Source organism: Pseudorca crassidens, chromosome 1 (genome assembly GCF_039906515.1).
Source record: "Pseudorca crassidens isolate mPseCra1 chromosome 1, mPseCra1.hap1, whole genome shotgun sequence".
NCBI classification, from domain to species: Eukaryota; Metazoa; Chordata; class Mammalia; order Artiodactyla; family Delphinidae; genus Pseudorca; species Pseudorca crassidens.
The window spans coordinates 195,216,787-195,236,579 of record NC_090296.1 but is presented as its reverse complement, the minus strand read 5'-3'; the positions used below and the strand labels follow the sequence as shown (position 1 = coordinate 195,236,579).

Sequence of the window (19,793 nt, the reverse complement as noted above, 5' to 3'; positions counted from 1 at the left end):
CTGCCGATGCAGGGGACACGGGTTCGTGCCCTGGTCCGGGAAGATCCCACATGCCACAACGGGAGAGGACACAACAGTGAGAGGCCCGCGTACCGCAAAAAAAAAAAAAAATTTTAAATAGTAACACCTATAATTAAACGGTTATGAAGGTGGCACAAGTGTTCCATCGTCCACTTTCAGTCTTACCCTTATCTGCTCAGTGGAGCTGCTGCTAAGCTCATCACCGGACTCTGAATCGTGATGTATCCGTTCCGAGCCTTCTCCTGCTGAATCACAAGACTGTTCCTGGGAGAAGCCAGCTTTCTCTACGTCCAAGAACTCCGGACCAGGAAAGTGACCAAATAACCGTGTCCTATTCTGGCCAGAAACTTTGGGAGAATGTGAGTCACTGTTGAACTTTCCATTATTATGGGTCAGGTCCAGGCTGAGGTTGACAGTCTGACCTGGAATATAACTGGGTCCAAAATTCTGATTGGCATCACGAGTAAGACCTGTTCCTTGCACAGACGGCGACGGCTTTCCAAAACTTGAAAGCTCGGGCAATTTGCTCACATTTTCTGTGGACCTCTGCAGGTGGAGACTCTGCATCGTTTTCACAGAATGATTCGGCAGCCCCGCTGCCTGTTTCACAGGTGGCATCAGGGCTCTGCGGCCGACCTCCCTCACATACTGGGCAGGCACGTAAAACGCTTTGGAGTTCTCATCCAGCTTCACCTGCCACCAGTCATCGTTGGTCTTCTTCACCAGGATATATCGCTCCCCTTGTTTGATCACGACCTTTCTGTCCTTCGCTTCGTATTCGTAATCATATTCCACTTCAATATACACCTGCCCTGGAACAATCTTCCCACCTCTGTCAGCCATTTTCATTCCGTAATATTCACCTCTCAAAAAGGATGCTTTGCCACATTATGGCTCTGTGGCTTGTTGGATCGATACGGCTATTTTTATTTAAATGAAGGAAGAGAATGAAGAAAAAAGTTAACATAGTCTGGATTTTTAATATTCATTCACAAGCATCATAGAATAAAGAACATTACCTTCAAATCTCAAACCCAGAAATTAAACATGTGTCTAATATTGTATGTATGGTCCTGCATTACAAACACTCTCATTCTAACTGTAATCTACATTTTTCAGTCATTTATGACCAAAACTGAACCAATGACTGGAATGGTAAATACGCTAACCAACCAGACGTACGACTATCAAAAATAAGAGGTGAGAAGAACTTTCCTTCCTTTCATGACTACCTCAAACCTCCTTCACTTTCTTAGAAAGGCTCACTAACAATCACTAATACATGTTAGGCACTTACCAAGGCCAGGCATTGCTCTAGGTTCACTGTATGCCTTATCAAAAACCCTCTTGGAAGCTGAGGCTGAATTTCAATGACCCTGAATTTCATTCACTGACCCTGTATTCTTTATTTTCTAAAATGATCAAGTGCATTAGTGAGCTGAAAAAAGTTATCCAAATATATGTTTCATTTTCTAATATAAACTGATTAAAAAGCAGCATTGTTATTTTTAGGCAAAATACACACAAACAGAGAAAAGAATCTGCTAGTTTACTTTTGTTTCCTCTTACATCCACCCCAGGACGACGACATCCTCCTTAGCTGAATCCCACAAATCCCAGCAAATAACCAGTCTTTTTATTTGTAAATTTTACACACACACACACACACACACACACACACACACCATGCAAAGTCTACTAGAAATATCCCTAAAATGGCTTGAGAAACCTAGGATTCACTGTTACAATTCCAAATATTTTAGTACCTCATAAAACACAGCATTCAAGCTTCAGAATGATCACAGCATCTCGATTTTGCTACAATTCAAGTCGAGCCCCAACTACTGTGGGATGAATTGTGTTCCCCAAAAAGGTATGTCTAAGTCCTAACACAGGACCTGTGAACGTGACCGTACTCGGAACTAGGGTCTTGGCAGATGTGATCAATTTGAGATGAGTTCACATTGATTAGGGTGGGCCCCAAATCCTTGGAGACAAGGAGAGGAGACGCGGAGGGAATAAGACCACGTGCAGACAGAGGCAGAAATGGGGAGTGAAGCAGCTACAAGTCAAGGAATGCCAGCAACCGCCAGAAACTGGAATGGGCGAGGAAGGATTCTCCCCGAGAGCCTTCAGAGGGAGCACAGAGGACCTCTGGCTCCAGAACAGTGAGAGAGTAAGTTTCTGTAGTTTTTAGGTCACCCAGCTGGTAGCACTTTGTTACAGCAGCCCTAGGAAAACACACTCAACCCAGCACTCCAGGATCCTCAGGCAAACCAGAGTAACTCTGACTAGTGAGATGTACCGGAAATGTTCCTACAAGGTCGCGTAGCCTCCCAATTTTCCTCAGCACCTAAGTACCGGCGCGGAACTATTTACACTATATGTGCAGTAACCACCACGCCCCTGCGGAAAACATCCTCTGAAACAGACAAAGCCCAGGTGATAACTAGTTAGGCATACAATTTCAGCAACTAAAATTTACTTTCTAGACAAACTACTTGAATAATAAATTTAATGTAGTAATGTTGTTTCAAAAAAAATAATAAAAATAAAAAACTTACCTTAGAAGGAGAACTAAACAGCCAGTCTTACATTTAAACCTATAGAAAAAAAAATAATAAAGTTCATTAACTTTAACCGAGATTGCTTAAAGAAGGCTAAGAATGCAATGTTGCTCGCGGTTTTAGAAGCATAACTTTTTTACAACAACTATAAGGCACACAGTACAATTTTACATATCACGACTGCATCCAGCACCGCCCTCCAAACAAAGCACACTTTACCACTGCCCCTTCTACTTCATTTCCACTTCGTTTCAACTTCATTTTCGCCCTTAGTTTTTATCCTGACAGAAATATCTTTTCAAACTTCTAATAACATGAGTAACAACTTTTGTAAAATCGTTAGTAAAAAACAAACCCAGAATGTGAGACATTCCATGAGAAACACACCTGAACTCTTCAAAAACTCAATTTCATGAAAAATGAAAGAGAGAGAGAGATTCTTCTAGATTAAAGGCGACTACTGACACACAACAACTGAATCCACTCAGTGTCCTAACAGGTACCTAAAACTTAACCATACCCAAAATCTACCCCCCCCACCCCGACCCCGCCCAATCTGCCTGGTCTTTCCCCACACAGTAAATAGAAATTCTAAGCTTCAAAGCAATCAGCCTTTATTTTCACGCATTACCAGGGCATTAGTCACTATGAACCTTAATCCTTTTACCTACATAAAAGGTTTTCACTACAACTTTTCAAAACTCCACATTGAAATACTTATCCTCAGGTGATGTTTTTTTCTTTTACTTTCCAGGAAGTAATGAAATAACTTACGAAACATCTCTGAAGATACTGAAACAAGTCAGGGAACACACAGAAGGCTACAGGAGCTCAGGTGTACCAGAACTGCTCAGACACTGATCCGCGGGCATGGAGCAAAGGAAAGTATGAAGAGTAAGGAGTAAACTGCATGGTTTCCTGGTAGCACGGGAGGGGCCGTGAGGTGGAGTGCAGCACAGGTTAGCGGCGTCCACGCCCGGGCCTCTCACTGCCAGGCTTTACGACCACACCTTCCCCACCGACCGCAGAGGTATGGAGGAAGAGGAACCAGGGAAAACGGGAAGTCAGTTTCACCACGCTCAACATGGGACACCCAAACTAAAGTTCTCAGTACTGTAAAGCAAATAAGAAGTGGGAGGACAAGAAAGAGGAGAAGCAGTCAAAAGACATCCAGATAGAACAGGTAGTTGATACAAGGCAGATGACATGAGCAAGAGTGAGCACAGGGGTAACAGGACCTGAGAACAGGTTTCTAGTTAATACGGGGATGGGGGTGGGAAACGAACTGGGAAGCCCGAGACAACTGAAATAATAAACTTCTAGAAAGTCACGTAGCAGGAATTACGTATCACAATCCAAGGTCTAGGAAAAGTTAGATAAAATAAATATGAAGAGAAAAGCCCTATTATAAACTACAGATTCAAATAAAATTAAAATAATTGTGGGGTAGCTCTAAAAACTTGGATCTAAGGGAAATTTATCTGCATATATGTGAATAACATCTGCTGCCTATTTTTATTTAAAAACATAAGCTGCATTAAAACAAATGTTTGTGGTTTTAATTTTGGTTTGTTTCTTCGTCTATTCCCCAAACTGTGGATTTTTTTTTAAGTTTTTTATTGAAGTATACTTGTTTTACAATATCATGTAAGTTTCAGGTATACAGCACAGCACTTCAGTTATATATACATTCTTTTTCAGATTCTTTTCCCTTATAGGTTATTACATAATATTGAGTATAGTTCCCTGTACTATACAATAGATCCTTCTTGATTATCTTTTTTTTAATTAAGAGTGATCATCTCTTTTATTTTTAATTTTTATTTTATTTTGTTTATTTATTTTTTGGCTGTGTTGGGTCTTCCATTGCTGTGCACGGGCTTTCTCTAGTTGCGGTGAGTGGGTGCTACTCTTTGTTGCAGTGTGCAGGCTTCTCACTGTGGTGGCTTCTCTTGCTGCGGAGCACGGGCTCTAGGCCCACGGGCTCAGTAGTTGTGGCACGCGGGCTCAGCAATTGTGGCTCGCGGGCTCAGTAGTTGTGGCACACAAGCTTAGTTGCTCCACGGCATGTGGGATCTTTCCAGACCAGGGCTTGAACCCGTGTCCCCTGCATTGGCAGGCGGATTCCTAACCAGTGCGCCACCAAAGAAGTCCCTTGATTTTCTATTTTATACAGACTAGCCTGTGTATGTTAATCCCAAACTTCTAATTTATCCCTCCCCACACTGTGTATTCTTCTCTTTAGATTAGGTTGAGCACTGTTTATCCTGCTATCTTAACCTCTCAAGTATTTCGATTAGAATCTTGTTCAACTACGACTGTGCCCTCTGAGCACAACACTCCTCCAACTGAAACATATTCTACACTTATCACCACACTCCTCCACCCTTTTTCATCACACACACACCTACTAAGCACCCAACCACGAGGATAGAGTTTTTGCACATCTACTATTCGGTAACAACCACTGCTTTTCTTTGAGGCGTGAAAAGCCTCTTACCAGTGGTCCTCTTCCTCAAGCTTCAACAAGAACAGACACACCCAGAGACACAGAACGTTTTACAACTTTTATTTCTTCCCCACCCCCACCAAAGTCAGATTCATTTCTACCAGGCTATTTTAAAATCTAATGGACTCCTCCTTTCTGTCTACCAATTTTTCTCATTTTCTTTCCTAGCACAAATTACACAGCCAGCAAATGTTATCTTCCCCCCCCCCAAGACATCTGCTTTAATCAACTACATCTCACAGCGTGAGATCCTTACCAGGTACATCAAAAAGTAAACAAGTAAACAAAGTCTTAAGAGGACTGGGATAATTGTATCCATAATTAATGACCTTACAATTTAAGTCTGATACATACATGTACAACATACTTAGCAATTCTAACACCATGAACAACAAAATGCTAATATAGCCTCACACACATATTAACCCACTTAAAAATACCACAATTTAAGCACCAATTCTTGATACTAAGTCCTCCAGTAGCTTTAAAAGTACTTGTTTAAAATTAACACTCCCTAAACAGCCCTCTACTAAAGAAATCAATTAAACTTAATGAGCACAACAAAAAAGTTAAAAACAACTCCAGCATAAGTTCCACAATAAGAAATTATTCCACCAAATAATTTTGTAGATTGTACACTTAACAAGAAATCACAGGCCATGATAGGGCACCTAAGGTTTTTTTCTTAATGCATGATCCCTGTTTTCTAAGAATAAAAACATATAGAATATAAGATATATATTTAGGCCTAAAGAACAGAAGCAAAATATACTCATTGCTATTATAAACTATTCTGGTCATAAAGAAATAGCAAAAATAGGAACACCAGAAAGGAGACAGGAAATAATCAGGTAACTGGAAAGCAGTAGAAAACTCAGCCAAGCACAAACTGGTAAAGGAAATTCACACCCAGATTGAAATATGAAACAAAAATGAGGAAACAACAAAAGAAGTACTTGGGAGAGCAAGCAGATTTTAATAAAAATGATATTTGCGGGCTTCCCTGGTGGCGCAGTGGTTAAGAATCTGCCTGCTAATGCAGGGGACACAGGTTTGATCCCTGGTCCAGGAAGATGCCACATGCCACAGAGCAACTAAGCCCGTGAGCCACGACTACTGAGCCTGTGCTCTAGAGTCCATGAGCCACAACTACTGAGCCCACGTGCCACAACTACTGAACCCACGTGCCACAACTGACCTGCGCTCTAGAGCCCATGCTTTGCAACAAGAGAAGCCACTGCAATGAGAAGCCCGCGCACCGCAACAAAGACTAGCCCCCGCTCGCCCCAACTAGAGAAAGCCCACGTGTGGCAACGAAGACCCAACATAGCCAAAAATTAATTAATTAATTAATTAATTTTTTAAAAAAAGAAAGAAATGAGGTGGACGTAAGAAATTTTTCTTGGATTGTTACAAGAGTGAAGAAAATATTCCAATTTAAAAAGGAAGAAATATAACCTTGGGTTTGACAATTAGTCTTTAGATATACCACTAAATGCATAATCCATGAAAGAAAAAATTAAATAGGACTTTATTAAAATTAAAAACTTCTGCTCTGTGAAAGATAATGCTGGGAGAATGAAAACACAAACCACAGACAAGAAGAAAATATTTGTAAAATACATATCTGATGAAAGACTTTTATCCAAAATATACAAAGAACTCTTAAAACGCAAAAGAACCAAATTCTTTTTTTTTTTTTTTTTTTTGGTTTTTTGCGGTACGCGGGCCTCTCACTGTTGTGGCCTCTCCCACTCCGCCTGTGGCGGAGTACAGGCTCCGGACGCGCAGGCTCAGCGGCCATGGCTCACGGGCCCAGCCGCCCCGCGGCATGTGGGATCTTCCCGGACCGGGGCACGAACCCGTGTCCCCTGCATCGGCAGGCGGACTCTCAACCACTGCGCCACCAGGGAAGCCCCAGAACCAAATTCTTTAATCGAAAATGATCTGAAAAGAGACATCATGAAAGAATATATGCAGGTGACAAATGAGCACATGAAAAAATGCTCAACATTGTCATTAGGGAATTGCAAATTAAAACGAGATACCACTGTACAACTATTAGAACGTCTAAAATCCAAAAAAACTGACACCACCAAATGCTGATGAGAGTATACAGCAACAGGAACTTTCATTCACTGCTGATGGGGATGCAAAATGGTTCAGCCACTTTGGAAGACAGTTTAACAGTTTCTATTGATACAAAGCTAAATGTTGTCTTAACCATACAATCTAGCAATCACATCCCTAGGTATTCACCCAAATGAGTTGAAATCTTATTTCCACAAAAAGTCCTGCATGAAAATGTTCAGAGAAGCTTTATAACTGCACAAAACTGGAAGCAACCAAGATGTCCTTCAGTAGGAGAAAGGATAAACTGCGAGACAGCCAGACTTACAATACTATTCAGTGATAAAAAGAAAAGAGCTATCGAGCTACGAAAAGACAGAAATGAATCTTAGATATATTTTGCTAAGTGAAAGAAAAAAACATAGCCTGAAAAAGCCACATACGGAATGATTATATTATATGACATTCTGGCAAAGTCACAACCATAGAGACAGTGATTGCTGGTGTTAGGACGAAGCGGGGGGGGGGATTCCATAGATGAAGCACAGGGGATTCTTTTAGGTCAATGAACTATTCTGCATGATACTGTAATGGTGGACACATGACATTATGCCCTTGTCAAAACCCATTAATCTTTACAACACAAGCATGAAGTTCAATGTTTGCAAATTCTAAACAATCATTTAGGAGGTCGGGGGAATCCCAGGATGGAAAGCAGATGTGACAAGATAGTCTAACGGTATTACACATACATGGAACAACCTCACTGAATGGAGAGGGCATGGAGGGAGAGGTTAACCTCACTCATTCTGGAAATAAGTGAGGTTTATAAGAACACAGATAAAGGAACTGCACATAAGCACCGTGTTCTAACACATAAAAAACATTCCCCATGGGGTATGAATTAAAAATTCTGATACTGCTATACATGTACACACACTGGACTTGAATAATTAAGTACACAGAATGCAGATGTGGGCACCAAGTTTCCCAATGTTGGAATACGAATTTATAGACATGCAAGGGAGAAGGCTAGAATGGTCCTGGGGTAACACATTAGACTTGGAGACAGAAATATGAACTCACTTTGAGCTTACCACAGACAGATGATTACATAAAGAAGTATTACAGGTATATGTCTATACACTGCTTAGTACACCATACACAGATCCTTGCTGTCAGTAAAAATGACACCTTGGCAGCAACAAGCACACCTAGCACCCAGATTTGGTTTCTAATACCATTCTCCAAATAAAGGAACCGAGGCTCTTTGGAGAAATGACTGATTCAAGGGCTGGGGCAGGAAATATACAAGGTGAGCCTGGAGCCTGTAGTGACACATTCTCCCCACCTGGTTTTTACGTACTTGATTTAAATGCTTCCTATCATTAGACACTGTCTTCTTAAACAGTAACTCAAATTAAAAGTGGTATCATGCATATTTGATATTCCTATTAACATATCTTACATTATGCTGTCCCACCTTTAAATAAGTTAAACAAAATTACATTTCTTTTGTTCTTTACTTTTACACACTGCTTTTCTCATCAAAATACAAATTACAAGTATTTAAGAGGTATTAGGAGTTCTCCATTATCACTGGTTGTTACAGCTTCAAAATCATTCTAAAATGATCTCTTCTTATACATGGAAATCTAACTACTGACCCAACTGATATAGGGTAGAAAGTGAGGAGAGTACTGTATCCAAAAAATTTCACAAATTCAGTACTTTAGGAAAACAGCCCTGATCAAGCCCTTCAGACCAAAAACTATTAAACTGGCTTTTAAACCCCTCGGATTCACTTGCACACACTAAGACTTTTTTTTTTTTTTACATCTTTATTGGAGTATAATTGCTTTACAATGGTGTGTTAGTTTCTGCTTCATAACAAAGTGAATCAGTTATACATATACATATGTTCCCATATCTCTTCCCTCTTGCGGTCTCCCTCCCTCCCACCCTCCCTATCCCACCCCTCCAGGCGGTCATAAAGCACCGAGCTGATCTCCCTGTGCTATGTGATGATGCAGGATACCAAGAAGATAGCCTAAAGGTAAAAAACACATAATCAGTAAAAAGTCTAAGGAACAAAAAGAACTTTTTCTTGAACCAAAGGTTAAACCTCCCTTTCCTTCATATGCTGTGTCATCAAAAGCCACCTATACCAACAATAGCTCCACATCAACCTCTAAAACCAGCTTTCTACGATCTTCACTTAGCCTCTACATTCTTCAGCTCTTTACTTCCTGCTACATGCACTCTAGTCAATGGATTCTTCCTCCTATATCCTCATCACCTGAGTCCCATATTTTAATTTCTCACTAAGAACTTCCTAAAATAATCAGCTAAGGGAGTTCCCTGGTGATCTAGTGGTTAGGATTGCCAGCTTTCACTGCCGTGGCCCGGGTTCAGTCCCTGGTCAGGGAACTGAGATCCCGCAAGCCGTGTGGCCTGGCCAAAAAAATAAATAACTAAAATAAAATAATCAGTTAAAAAAAAAAACCCAGAAGAAAGAAATTAAGATTTTTACAGTTCACACAATTTTCCTCTTGCCTCTGTGGCATCTCGCCCACCCTACCTGTTGTAACAACCCCATGCCCAGGGTCTCAGTCCACATCATTATACAAGTTGTTATGTATTAAGGAGAAAATCATAATCTTGGTCTTTAAGCAGTTTAATAGGATTTCCAATCCTCTAACAATTCACTTTAGAAGAAAAACTCCATTCACTTCACAACTCCACTGGCTACCCAAGCATTAACCACCAGCCCAACCCATTCAGATATTCCTCTGAAACTATACATGCTACCGTCTTAATCTCGGAGATGACTATTTACATTCAACCACTTTCAAATGTTTACCTAATCCCATGCTTTAAAAAAAGATACAGTCCACAAAACAAACACAAATACAGCTACAAGTCCAGTGATCATTACGGTCTGGTCACTGCAAAGTTCTAGTCAGACATCAGCAACTTACTTAAAAAAAGAAATAAGTACTCATTATAATGCTTAAATTATGCCAATCTACTTCAAATTAAATTGTGATAAGGACAGTCAGGTAGGCAAAGGACTTGAATAGACGTTTTTCCAAGGAAGATACACAAATGGCCAATAAGCAAATCAAATGCAAATCAAAACCACAATGATAGGGCCTTCCTTGGTGGCGCAATGGTTAAGAATCCGCCTGCCAGGGACTTCACTGGTGGCCCAGGGGTTAAGAATCCACCTGCCAACGCAGGGGACACGGGTTCGAGCCCTAGTCCGGGGAAGATCCCACATGCTGCGGAGCAACTAAGCCCGTGTGCCACAACCACTGAGCCTGTGCTCTAGAGCCCACGAGCCACAACTACTGAGCCCGCGTGCCACGACTACTGAGCCCGCGCGCCTAGAGCCTGTGCTCCACAACAAGAGAAGCCACTGCAATGAGAAGCCCATGCACCACAAAGAAGACCCAACACAGCCATAAATAAATAAATAAATAAATAAAGTATCCGCCTGCCAATGCAGGGGACACAGGCTCCAGCCCTGGTCCAGGAAGATCCCACATGCCTCGGAGCAACTAAGTCCATGCACCACAACTACTGAGCCTGTGCTCTAGAGCCCGCGAGCCACAACTACTGAGCCCACGTGCCACTACTGAAGCCTGCACACCTAGAGCCCGTGCTCCACAACAAGAGAAGCCACTGCAATGAGAAGCCCATGCACCACAAAGAAGACCCAACACAGCCAAAAATAAATAAATAAATAAATAAAGTATCCGCCTGCCAATGCAGGGGACACAGGCTCCAGCCCTGGTCCAGGAAGATCCCACATGCCTCAGAGCAACTAAGTCCATGCACCACAACTACTGAGCCTGTGCTCTAGAGCCTGCGAGCCACAACTACTGAGCCCACGTGCCACTACTGAAGCCTGCACACCTAGAGCCCGTGCTCCACAACAAGAGAAGCCACTGCAATGAGAAGCCCACGCACCGCAACAAAGAGTAGCCCCCGCTCGCCGCAACTAGAGAAAGCCCACACACAGCAACGAAGACCCAAAGCAGCCAAAAATAAAATAAATGTATAAAAACAAAACCAAAAAACACAGTGATACACCACTCCATACCCATTAGGGTGGCTACTGTAAAAATAACAACAGAAATAACAAGTGTTGGTGAGAATGTGGAGAAACTGGAATTCTTATGCATTGCTGGTAGAAATGTAAAATGGAGAATGCAGTTTAAATCACCTTATACCTGTCTATTCCAAAACCATAAAAATCACTAAAATCCTCACATAGCTTTTACAGATTCTCTTTCAAAGTAAATACTATAAGGCAAATAAACATTCAACCTTTTAGAAAACTGAAAAGTAGCACTTCTGTAGCACACAGACAATGATGAACTACTACTGCTACCAATCCCCTAGAGGTTTCTGTCCTCTACTGGGGAAAAAAAAAACCCACAAAATTCCATGATTATTCATCTTTATTCCATTTAAATTATTTTACAAACCATTAAATATCCTATAATGCAAACTAAAACCAAAACAAGATATCACTATCCACCAACTATAATAAAGTTATTTTTAAAAAACAAAGACAATGTCAAGTGCTGACCAGGATACCAACAACTGGACACACATTCAGTGCTAGTGGGAACGCTAAATGGTATAGGCAGGCAGTTCAGTTTCTTATAAACATACATTTTCTTTCTCTTTTTTTTTTTCTTTATTTTTGGCCACGCTGTGTGGCATGTGGGATCTTCAATTCCCGGACCAGGGATCGAACCCGTGCCCCCTGCATTGGGAGCATGGAGTCTTAACCACTGGACCACCAGGGAAGTCCCTAAGCATACATTTTTTGTTGATTATATTCTGGACCATGAAACAAATCTCAATAAATCTAAAAAGACTGAAATAATATGAAGAATGTTCTCTGACAATTGAATTACATTATAAATTAATAAAAAGATATATTAAAACCCACAAATTTGCTGTTAGAATTTAAACAACACACTTCTAAATACCTCAGAGGTCAAAGAAGAAATCAAACAGGAAATTTGAACCGGATGAAAACGAAAAGGTGACAGCTCAAAATTTGTGGGATGCAGCTATAGTAGTGCTTAGAGAAAATTTATATACTAAATGCCCATAACTAGAAAAGAAAAAGGTCTCAAATCAGTGATGTAAACTTGCACTCTAAGAAACTAGATAAAGAGCAAATTAAACCCAAAGCAAGCAGAAGAAAGGACATGATAAAGGTCAGAGCAGAAAGCTGTAAAAGATAGAAAAATGTTAGAGGGAATCAATGAAACCAGAAGGTAGTTCTTCAAGAGGATCAGTAACACTGACAATCCTCTCGCCAAACTGATCAGGAACTGAAGAGAAGAAACACAAATTACCAGTATCGGGAATGAGACAGGAGATATAACCACATATCCTAAAGACACTGAAAGGAAGATAAGAGAATATTATGAACAGCTTTATGCTGATAACTTCAACAACTCAGTGAACCAGATAAACTCCTTTGGCAAATTACCAAAGCTTAAGAAGAAACAGATAACCTAAATAGTCCTATATTTATTAAATAAATTGAATCCGTCTTTAAAAATCTTCCCACAAAGAAAACTCCTGGCCAAGATGGCTCCACTGGTGAATTTTACAAAATGTAAGGAAGGTAATACCAATTCTACACAAACCTCTTAAAGAAAATCGAAACAGAGGAAAAACATCCCAACTCATTCTATGAAGTCAGCATTCTCCTCATACCAAAACCAGACAAAGACGTTATAAAAAAGAAAAACTACAGACCAATATCCCTCATGAAAATAGACACAAATGTCTCAGACACAAACTTATCTCCAACAAAGAACTCATATCTAGAATATATAATAACTGTACAAGCCATTAAGAAGAAATATGACCCAATTAAAAAAGGGCAAAAGATAGGAACAGACAAGCGTTCATATCCAAGGAAGATCTATAGATGGTAAATAAGCCCATGAAAAGATGCTCAACATCTTTAGTCGTTAGGGAAATGCAAATTAAAAACACAAAGAAATAACATCACACGTCTACTAGAATGACTAAAATTAAAAGACTGACGATACCAGTATTTCTGAGAATGTGGAGCAACCAGAACTCTCAAATACTGCTGGTGGGGATGTAAAATGGTACAACCACTTTGGGAAAAGTTGGAGAGAGTCTTAAAAGCTTGAAATATACATCTACCATATGACCCAGGGATTCTACTCCTAGGTAGTCACCAAAGAAAACGAAGACACATGCCCACACAAAGACCTGTATGTGAATGTTCACAGTGGCTTTATCTGTAATAGTCCCTAATTGGAAACAACCCAATGTCCACCAACAGGCGACCGGATAAACTAATTGTGTAATATCCACACAATAGAATACCACTCAGCAATAAAAGGAACAAACTACTGATACACACAACAAACTGGATGAATCTCAAAATAATTTTGCTGAGTGGAAGTAAGTCAGAAAGAGAAAAACAAATACCGTATGCTAACACATCTATATGGAATTTAAAAAAAAATGGTTATGAAGAACCTAGGGGCAGGACAGGAATAGAGACGCAGATGTAGAAGATGGACTTGACATGGGGAGGGGGAAGGGTGAGCTGGGACGAAGTGAGAGAGTGGCATGGACATATATACACTACCAAATGTAAAACAGATAGCTAGTGGGAGGCAGCCGCATAGCACAGGGAGATCAGCTCAGTGCTCTGTGACCACCTAGAGGGGTGCGATAGGCAGGGTGGAAGGGAGACGCAAGAGGGAGGAGATATGGGGATATATGTATAGCTGATTCACTTTGTTATAAGCTAACACACCATTGTAAAGCAATTATACTCCAATAAGGATGTTAAAAAAAAAAAATTTGCTGAGTGAAAAAAATCCAGACAAGAAAGAGTGCATACTGTACGATTCCATCTACATAAAATCCTAGAAAATGCAAAGTAATACATAGTGCCAGAAAGCAGATCAATAGTTACCAGGGAACAAGGGCAACAAATTACCTTTGGGCTCAAGGAAATGGGGAGGTGGGTGAAGGATATGCTTGCTATCCTGATAACGGTGATGATTCATATGTCCAAACTCATCAAACTACACACTTAAAATATGTCCAGTTTATTTTACAGCAATTATACCTCAATAAAGCTGTTAAGACAAAACCCTTATAATGCAATGGCTTTATGCAGGGGACACGAGTTCGAGCCCTGGTCGGGGAAGATCCCACATGCCCCAGAGCAACTTTATATATATTTAGAATGGCTTTACATACATATAAAGGATATTTTGTAGGGTAAGGATACCAGCAACAGGAATTCTCATTCACTGCTGGTGGTAATGCAGAGTGGTACAGCTACTCTGGAAAGCATTGGGGCAGTTTCTTATAAAGTTTAACATACGATCTCGCAATTCCTCTTCTAGGTATTTACCCAAGAAAAATGAAACCATAAATCCCTGAAAAGGCCTTACATGAACATCCATAACAGCTTTATTCATAACAGCCAGAAACTGGAAATGACCCAGAGGCCTATCAACTGGTGAATGCCTAAACTAACTATGATACACTCGTCTGTAAAACAGGAAACAATACAAACTTCAGAAGATCCCTGTGAAAATGGGTAGAGAAAACATGAAAAAGTACTTAGTAAATTATAAAGCGTGATAAAAAGCTTCACATTAATCACAGTTTACTCAAGGAAGCCAAATGGAGACAAAAGCATATATACATGTAGTATGTAGCCTTTCATGTCTGGCTTGTTTCACCTAGAACAATGCTTCTGAGATTCATTCATGTCTTTGTATGTATCTGCAGTTCAACCCATTTTATCGTTGAGTGTTTTATTTTATTGTATGTATATTTTAACTCAAAACTGATTTTTTTAAAACAAACCAGTAATATACAGCAAAATACAGGTAATTTTCAACTAACTTTAAAGATATCACTCTAACTGGTAAATGTATTCTGAATTCTCCTGTGGTAAAGGAACAGAGAACTCAGGGTGGGAGGACTGAAATTTAAATCAGGATTTGCCACGTATTAGCTCTCAGGCCCTCAGCACCTCAACTATCTGTAATACAAAAGAAACACCACAAACCTCAAAAGATCCTTGTGAAAATGGAAAGACAAAAAAGTACTTTGTAAACTACGAGGCATGATACAGAACACGCACATCAATCAGTGCTTATTCAAAGCAGCAAAACTTGTAGAGAAGGAAAACACTCACAAATGAACTGATTGCTCTTAAATTAGTCCCTCCTCAAACGTCCCTGTTTCTGCCTCTTGCTACCTAAGACAAGTCACCTAACCTCTCTGAGCCTCAGTATTTTTTCCATTTGTGAAAAGGAGCTAACTAATGGTACATATCACATATTGGGAGAGTTAAATGAGTAAATATGTGTAAAGGACTTGGCATAATCCCTAGCACATGCTAAGTGTTTTATAAGTTTTAGCTCTTATTACAAAAATACTATTACTGGGAATTCCCTGGAGGTCCGGTGGTTAGGACTCTGAGCTTCCACTGCAGGGGGCCTAGGTTCGATCCCTGATCAGGGAACTAGGATCCCCGAAGCCATGAGGCGTGCCCCCCCCCAAAAAAATACCATTATTACCCTATGAGACCTAACAGTAGCCTCCATCCTGCCCACCCAAGCTGCTACAGTGCAGGTCACATTAGCGATCTAGATCACTGCTTCTCACTTTTAGTGAAAGACGGCATCACCTGGAGAGCTTCTTTTAAAAAAAAAGCAAAAAAACATTCTTTTAGATGAGCTTTAGATTTACAGAATTACTGCAAAGATAGCAGAGTTCCCATACACACTGTCCACAGTTTCCCCTACTACAAACATCTTACCTTAGTATGGTACATTCGTCATATTCAGTGAACAAATACTGATACCTAATAATGTCCATATTCCTTAGTCTTTCCCCAATGAACTTCTTCTGTTCTGGGATCCCATCCAAAACATCACATATACATTTCGTAGTCATATGCTGCAAGTTACTGAGACTCCAGATATTCTAAGGAGAGTAGGTTTGTGGGGGCCCTAAAATGTCCATTTCTAACACGTTCCCAAGGGCTGCTGATAGGGCCAATGTGAACACACACTGAGAACAGTACTGATCTGGATTCTAGACTCCAGAACCATGCTGCTCAACACAGCAGGCAAACGTGGTTCCTGAGCATGTGAAGTACGGCTAATCTAAACTGAGACGTGTGGAAGTGTCAAATACATATGGGGTTTTGAAGATGCCATGTAGACAAAAATGATGATAAAATTTATTTCATGGTTTCTTTTTAACTTTACCTATCATGTGAGTACTAAAAACCTGAGAATTACACAGGTGACTGGCATTACATTTCTATTGGACAGGAGCAGTCTGAAGTCCCGGCAGCATCGGTATCATCGGGGGCTTGTTAGAAGTTCAGGTGATTCCCATGCACAAAGAAATCTGAGAAGGAACAGATTATCAACAGGGGAAGGGTGCTCACAGACATCAGTGTCTGGCAGTTCAGTTCAAATGAAAAGCTGCTCAACTGCAAAATGAAACTGCAAAATACTAAGTCAATATAATAAGAAAATGGCTGAATCACTGCAAAGCCATCCACAGATGAGGGTGTGGCACGATTAGAACAGTTAACAACTGAAGGAAAGAAAACACAAAGACAGTGGCCCAGTGGGTTCCTCAAAAGAGAATGATTTGAAAAGCATGATTTGAAGCACAATGATGCTATGTGGTACCATCCTGCCTTTTCACATCTGATTCATTCTACAAAGCAGTGCGTATTTGCAATTAGGACTAAAATTGTTAAATATAAGATAAGATAAACGTTTAATTTCACTTTTTTTTTTTAATTTCACTTTTCTCTCCCACTATTATAAAACTGTTCTGCCCATTTTAGGCAGGTTTACCTTTAGCTGCTTTTTCCTAGTACCAATTTTCTCAGATAAGCAAAAACCAGTACTACCACTTAGTAATTTTACACATCACCACATTCACTGTTTGAATTAATTTAAACTGTTTATTACCCTTTTGTGCTCAGAAATGTCAACTGCATTACTTAAAGAATTTACATTCGTAAAACCCATTTTCTGTCAACTTATTAAAAAAACCACTCAGCAGATACTTTCTAATTAATGAAAGAAAAGCCAAATGACTGACTACAAATAACACGCTGTTTTTCTGCAGTATTTACATATTTTCACTTGTGCCTCACAACTAGTGCAGTAATTTGAAAAATCTAAAGGTATGTAAAATATTGACTATATATGGACAACTATTCTACAGAGGGCATCATATTAAGAATCAATGAAGGACTTCCCTGGTGGTGCAGGGGTTAAGAATACGCTTGCCAATGCAGGGGACACGGGTTCGAGCCCTGGTCCGGGAAGATCCCACATGCCGCAGAGCAACTAAGCCCGTGCGCCACAACTACTGAGCCTGCACTCCAGAGCCCGCGAGCCACAACTACTGAGCCCGCGTGCTGCAACTACTGAAACCCGCGCGCCTAGAGCCCGTGCTCCGCAACAAGAGAAGCCACTGTAACGAGAAGCCCACGCACCGCAACGAAGAGTAGCCCCCGCTCGCCGCAACTAGAGAAAGCCCGCGCGCAGCAATGAAGACCCAACGCAGCCAAAAATAAATTAATTTTTTAAAAAGAATCAATGAGTTAGCAATCTTCTCCAACGTCTGTCGTTCATCAAGTATAAATAGAAACCTATCAGCCAGTACTGCGGCATGCGCACGTAATCTGGTACATTAGTCTGTATTTAACTCATTTTTCCCAGAGAGCCCCCCCAGAGCAGCAGAGCTACTACCTGCAACCACGGGTCACACCTACATGCCCAGCTTCTCTGGCTCTTCGGGGTGCCCCACTCAGGGTCAAGTCTTCAGAGCCCGGCTCACTACTCTGGGCTCCCAAATCCCTGCTGTGAAACATTTGCAAGGCATTTTTAAAACAGAGATAAAGAGAAAATACTGGAGCCAGCAGCCAGACTGTCTACTGGGACCAAAAGACAGACAAAGATGCCCCATCCTGTAACGCACCCTCCTGCGGATCAGGAAAGAACACTGGATATGGACCAACATACACCTCCAGGCCTCCGTTTCCCAGCGTTTAAGTGGGAAAGAGGCGGGGCTAGGAACTGGACACTTGTTTTAACCACCTTTCACTGTAACATTCAAGAGTCTTTGAAGGTCTCGCCTTCAGACGCGGGGGGCGGAATCTGAACCCGAGCGACTCCTCATTCAAAGCTCGTTCCTCTCTACGTCATCTCCTCTTAGGAGCATGTGCGTAACTGCTCAATAAAGTCTACCTCATCGCGTCATGATTAACCATAAGGCAGCACGAGTGTTAACTGGCTCTACCCACCACACACACTCTACTTGGAAAGACATCAGAACTTTCATAAAGCCACGCTCTGAACATTTTTGTTTTCGCCTTCGCAAGTGCATTGAAAACTGCGGCTGCAGTCAGAAAGAAAACACCACACGCCTCGAGAACGCCAGGAGGCCGTGCCCTTCTCAGGGCTGATGACCCTGTGGCCTTTTCGTCTCAAAGGGTCTTCGGTACCTTCAGCCGCAACACGTCAAAGACAGTCATGCTTATAAGACAACCCACCGCCCCCGAGGACAGTGCACAGCATTCTTTAAACTCAAGGACCCGGAGGAGATTCCTCGCAGAAGGGCTGGAAAGGAGCAAGAGCCCATCGAGCAGGGGCGGGGCACCTCTGAGGGCTGCAAGGCCTCGCGTGCCCAGTGCTGAGGTCAACAGCCCTCGAGGGGAGGCCCTGGGGGAGGGAGGTTGCAGCCCCGGCAGCGCTGGCGAAGCGGGCACGGCGGCGGCGGGAGGCCAGGAAGGAGGGCGGCACCGCCGGCCTTTTACACACGCACAAGCACACACACACACACACACACACACACACACACACAACCCAACACCCTCTTTCCTGGGGGCGGGGCGGCGGGCACTGCCCTCTCACAGGAAGTCAGGACACCCGGGGGGCAGAGGAGCCGCAACTTCCAGCCATTTAAACCCCGTCGCCCCAGTCGGCCGACCGACCGGCAGCGGCCCCCGGCCCCGCGCCGGCCCCGCGCCCCGACTCCGCCGGCCGCGCCCACGACCGCACCTCTCGCACCCCAGCGCCGCCGCGCGCCCGCACACGCCTCCCCCAGCCCCGCAGCCCCGGCCCCGGGCGCCTTTGTGCAGCGCCGCCCCGACCTGCCCGCCCGCGGCCCGCCCCCCCCTCACCGAGGGCCCGGCGGCCCCGCGGGGGGCGGCTCCCTCCTGGCCCAGCTCGGCGGCGGCGGCGGCGGCGGCGGCGGCGGCGGCGGCGGCGGGGCGCCCAGGCGAGCCCGAAGGGCGCTCACTCGGCGGCGTCCGCGGCCGGCGCGTCCCCGCAGGCTGCCCTCCCGGTGAGACAGAGTTCCAGGGCACGTCGGAGCGCGCCGGCGCGGGGGCGGGGCGGGGCGGGGCCACGTGACGGGGGCGGGGCGCGGCCACGTGACGGCCCGGCGGGCGCGGGGGGAACCGGCGGCACGGAGCCGGGAGGGGGAGGGGAGGCCGAGGGAGGGGCGCGGCCGGCGCGCGGAGCTGCCGGCGGAGGGGG

At 42.8% G+C, this 19,793-nt stretch overlaps 1 protein-coding gene across 8 annotated transcripts in view; it reads right to left on the bottom strand.

Annotated features, from left to right (window-relative positions):
• ARHGAP12 (Rho GTPase activating protein 12) overlaps positions 1-19,577 on the bottom strand; it is a 110,695-nt gene extending 91,118 nt beyond the window's left edge. For 4 of the 8 annotated variants that reach the window (XM_067704718.1, XM_067704727.1, XM_067704735.1 and 1 more), the window contains exons 1-3: positions 19,436-19,577; positions 2,586-2,624; positions 187-941 (exon numbers count right to left, since the gene is read on the bottom strand). In XM_067704718.1, coding sequence (XP_067560819.1) covers positions 187-870 — 684 coding nt within the window. In that variant the 5' untranslated portion in view covers positions 871-941; positions 2,586-2,624; positions 19,436-19,577. The remainder of the gene's footprint in view (positions 1-186; positions 942-2,585; positions 2,625-19,435) is intronic. The other 4 variants (XM_067704691.1, XM_067704705.1, XM_067704697.1 and 1 more) reach the window with 3 other exon arrangements.
• Between the last annotated feature and the right edge of the window lie 216 nt (positions 19,578-19,793).